The sequence below is a fragment of the Buceros rhinoceros genome, unplaced genomic scaffold, assembly GCF_000710305.1.
Source record: "Buceros rhinoceros silvestris isolate BGI_N320 unplaced genomic scaffold, ASM71030v1 scaffold5957, whole genome shotgun sequence".
Classification (NCBI taxonomy): Eukaryota; Metazoa; Chordata; class Aves; order Bucerotiformes; family Bucerotidae; genus Buceros; species Buceros rhinoceros.
This window is the reverse complement of record NW_010421450.1, coordinates 9,978-14,569: the sequence shown is the minus strand read 5'-3', so window position 1 is coordinate 14,569 and position 4,592 is coordinate 9,978. Positions and strand designations below refer to the sequence as shown.

Below are 4,592 nucleotides of genomic sequence, written 5' to 3'. Positions count from 1 at the left end.
CTGCTGAAGCTCTGGCTCCAAGCTAAACGGCGTTCTGCTCCTTCCCATCTGGCCGTCAGCTTCACCAAGCTCCAGGGAATTTAAATGTCTGCGCTGTCGTACAGCTCCGTTTTCCCTCTAACTTGCATGAGCTCTGCAGCCCAAATAACCAATTCAGATCAAATTCTTAGGTTTATAAACTCAAAACTTAATTAATCTCCCATCCCAAATGCCACATACAGATTCATAGCAAGTACGACGCGAGGCTTGGCGTGGATCTTCGTAAAACAGGCTGCCAAGCCAACGCTCACGTTCAAAGTGAGGTACAAGTAAAAAGCGTAGCCGTGGTGACACACTTTGCCTATCCATCATCTTCTAGTCTTAATAAAACTACATAATAATGGTACAAATCCATAAATTAATAATAAATGCAGCAGAACTCATTACAGAAATGGACAAAAATCTTCGTCATCCAAATTCGCTTATATTTAAGCCCAGTGGAAACAGCAACATTTTTCTGGCTCTTCACAACTTTCATCAGAGCTACAGCCAGAGCTCTGGACTTACCAGCTGAACTCCTACACTACAGGTACTCCAGAACAAACTCTTCACCGCCTAAGCCCTCAATTATCAAAAACATTTCAGCATCAGACTAGCAGGGCTGTAACAGGCCCCGTGGTTCGGGGGGGTTTTCTGAGCATCGAGCACGTCCTTACCAGGCTGCCCTTCCGCCTCGCTGCTTTCTGGCGAATTTTGAAGGACTTTTTCCTCAGCTGCTCTGCCTGTTCATACCTGAAAACAGTTATTTACAGCATTAGAATATTGAATGTAGCATCAGTGGGTATTCAGGAAAGCTTCCACGTTACTTGAACACACAAATCTGATGAGAATTTAAGAAGAAATTCACACTCTCTGTCAAGGAGAAGAATATCCAAAATGCCCGGGACCAGACACTGCTCCTCCTCATCTCTGACTGAAGTTAGAGAAGATTTTTGGAAAACCAAGCACAAAAGCCGGCCCCCACTAGAATACAGCGGGAAGGCTCCTGGCTGCACTGGAAGTTTGAAACTCTAAAAAAGAACCAAAGAAAGGAAATCTTTGCTGTTATTTTCGTACCACCTCCACATGAAAGAGAAACACCAGCGCAGGGAAGCTTACTTGTTCTGCTTTTGGTATAAGGTCGCAAGGGCATCCAGCTCACGGGCCACGCGAGGATGTTCAGCGCCGTAGGCGTTTTCAGAGATTTCCAGTGCCTGTTTATACAGCTGCTCAGCATTCCCAAACTTCTTCCACTGGACGTAAACCCCTGCCAGCTGGTGGAGGGACTGTGCCACCCTCGGGTGGTCTGGATCCAGTGCCGTCTCACGAATCTCCAGAGACCGCTGCAGAGGAGCTACAGCCTGGACCAACAAGGTTCAGAGTGTGATGGCAGCAGGCAGTAATTTAACAACCGCAACAAGAGGCGCACCCCGAGCCCCGCTTAATTTGCCTCCTTGCCATTACGACAATCTCTAAGTGCACTTACCTGACTGAGAAGACCTAGGTCCTTAAGAAACCGTCCCAGGGTCTCATAAAGATCAGCCAGGCAGATCATACTTTCCTCTCCCTCACAGCTTTTTTCATATTCTTTCAGAGAGTCAAAATACTCAGCTGCCATAGAGCTCTTATCTTTCCCAACCAGCTGCCAGTAACTCAGCAATTCTGCAAAATGTCCCCTGTTTTAACAAGGAAACAAGAAGCTCATCTCACCTTTATTTTCAGGCTAATGCTAGCTTAAAAGAAAAGGGCCAGCTGCATGAACTTTCCCTTCATAGTACATCAGCTACAGAGACAATCCACGGAGACTGGACCTAACCCAGCAGTATAGATCCCTTTACCGACCCCGAGGCGTAACAGAGAAGCAGTAGCAGGTGACTGAGATGACAACAGCATTTAGCATTTCAGCCTCTACTATTCAAGTTCCTTTAACTGTCATCTTCTGATTTACACTAACAAATAATTGCGTGGAAATGTTTACGACCGCCGAAGCAGTGGCTACCTTTGTACCTTTTGTAAAGGTTCTGGGATACAAAGAGATTCAAAAGACACTTGTGCAGCTTTTGCTTATCTCCCTGCTGTTGGAAGAGCCAGGGAAGTTCATCTGCACTTCTCCAGGTCACTCGGTCTCCACTGCTGAAAGGAAAGCAAATCCAAGTTACAACCAGATGTGAAAACTAAGCAAGCATGCAACTGCTGTTCCTGAATGTCCGAACAGGCGGACTGCAGCTGGCGGGCTGCAGAGTTATTTTGCCATCATACTCTACTAAAACGAGTCAAAGCAGCTACATGAAGAAAACACTGATATCTGTGAGACATAAAGGCTGCGGTGAGCACATCTGGAGGAATTCTGACCTACCTCAGCTGGGCAGTGAAATACTCCACGAGCTTTTGTCTATAGGCAGAAATCACATTTTCACCTCCTTCCATATACTCCAGTCTCACCATCTCCCAAGCCTGAAGGAGAGCATAATTAAGAGAAAGATAACGCAGCTAATTTGTTTACTGAGTGCCAACAAGAGACAGGGGATCACGCAAGATTTCTTTATGAAACACATCTCGTGTTGTAGGACTGAAACAATGACAAAGGCACTACAAACAGATCATCTTAGACTAGGCCAAAGCTCTGGTTATTTAGACGATATTCCCTTCTCCTTCAGTGCTGCTCGTTGTTTTGTGGGACCAGAGTTTTCTAGGACACAGGGAGTTAAGAGCTGATAGGTCAGGAATGGCTGAAGATTGGAGACACCAGGCTCTCAGCTGCTGAGCAATACTGACCAGTGCCGGTATTACAGCTCTAGGGGTTTTCAAGGTGATTCGAACATCAGGCCAGATGTTAAGGAAAACGGCTGAGCAAACACAAACAGATCACTGCCTACCCAGTTAACAGAACGGATCTGAAATCCAGCAGGGGCTGAGGGGGTGGATTTTCACTTCACTACAGCATTTACCTGGAGATGCTGGAACTTCAGCAAGCCACAGCCGTACGTCAGCAAACACATTCTGTGCAGGCTGTGAATGAGTGAGGCTAACACTGCAGAAGACAGCTCAGGGTAAAGTTCCATCAGCTCTGACTCACTCACACCATTGTGGCTAACGCCGATGACACACAGGATCTACAAAAAGCAGAAAAACTCTTTTTACACAGCTAACAATATTTGTTGCAGAGCTTAGCTACACTGAAAAGCATAACTTTATATGCCAAGGGAAAACACCACCTGCCTACACAAGCCTGTTCCCTCTCCTGTCCTCAACGAACAGTCCTCGGTGCTAATGGATTAATATTCTAACAGATAAAGCACCAAATGGGACGCTCTGGGAAAAACAAATGCTCCCCAGACTCTCCCCTAAAACATTGGAGGAAAATAACTCCAGTATCACAAGGAATCTCCATCTAAGTAAAATACGCTGAAAGTCTTACGCTGCCAGACCCAAAGAACTTCTGGCTATTACTCAGTATCGTGTCCTAATGAAGAGATGCTCCACACACCAGGGAAATGCTGCAAAGGAGGGAAGAGGAATCTGAAGTCGCATAAGCAGTGCCCTGTAGTCAAAGACACCCTGTTTTGATTACATCTGCTACGCTCAGTGCGGTTAATCGCTGGCTCAGGGTGGCAATCGGCGAGGGAGGGTTAATCCTGTGTCACGCCACAGTGGCAAGTTCTGGTTTGTTTTGTGAGACAATGACTTAGCTGAAGTGTAACACAAAGCAGTCACACGTTCCACAGTCATGCAGCAGATATAATGAGATTGACAGAATTGTCCCTTCTATACTAATAACTCGGTAATCTCTAAATCACACCTATGAACCAACACAAATTCACATTTTAACTTAGGAGAACCTCTTCACAGGGAAGAGCAGCCGCTGCCTGGAGAAGTGGTGACGCGTTCTCTGCTTACCTCTCGCAGAAGACCTCTCTCTCTATCGCTCTGCAGGGATTCTTGAATTGACCTCAGAACAAGCCTGTACAGAGACACCGTGTCCTGACACTGGAAACACCGCTGGAGGGTTTCATCGATACTTCCTGCATTCCCGACACTGAGCAGAGGGACACAAAGGGCACGGCTCAGCGTTTCAGGTTTGGCCGAGTGAGATGAATTGAAATGACTGTAAGAGCTCTGTCTCTAAAAGTACTCTCGATTCTTACTGGGCTTAAAAGGTTCAGAGCACCCCGTGAGATCACACACAGAAGAGGTCAATTCCTGAAGCCACCCTTTGTCCTAGTGCCTAATTTTTCTAAGTAACTGCAAAGCTTTTATTTAAAAAAAAAAAAAAGTTCTGTCCTCCAGCCAGAGTAGAATAAGAACATCAGGTTGGGTGAAGATAAAACTACGTGCTGCTGTTTCATTTAGTGCATTTACAAACCAGGTTTTCAGGAGCAATTAAGCATTCTAGGACATAAAACAGAAACAAAAAGTAATGAAGATGAGCCACCCAGAGTAAATTACCAAGCGGTGTCTCATCTTCTGGGAGTCCCCAAACTATACACGTGTTTGTCTCAACAAGATGAAGTCTAGGTTAATAATAAGCCAACGCACTTAAGTAATCTCTTGCACAAGATTAATGTTCTCCACAG

At 45.6% G+C, this 4,592-nt stretch overlaps 1 protein-coding gene across 1 annotated transcript in view; it reads right to left on the bottom strand.

Annotated features, from left to right (window-relative positions):
- NPHP3 (nephronophthisis 3 (adolescent)) overlaps positions 1-4,592 on the bottom strand; it is a gene marked incomplete at its 5' end in the record, with an annotated part of 17,841 nt that overhangs the window by 3,459 nt on the left and 9,790 nt on the right. The window contains 7 exons of the mRNA XM_010139660.1: positions 696-771; positions 1,138-1,379; positions 1,505-1,694; positions 2,026-2,148; positions 2,375-2,472; positions 2,967-3,131; positions 3,916-4,054. Of these exons, the coding sequence (XP_010137962.1) occupies positions 696-771; positions 1,138-1,379; positions 1,505-1,694; positions 2,026-2,148; positions 2,375-2,472; positions 2,967-3,131; positions 3,916-4,054 (1,033 nt within the window). The remainder of the gene's footprint in view (positions 1-695; positions 772-1,137; positions 1,380-1,504; positions 1,695-2,025; positions 2,149-2,374; positions 2,473-2,966; positions 3,132-3,915; positions 4,055-4,592) is intronic.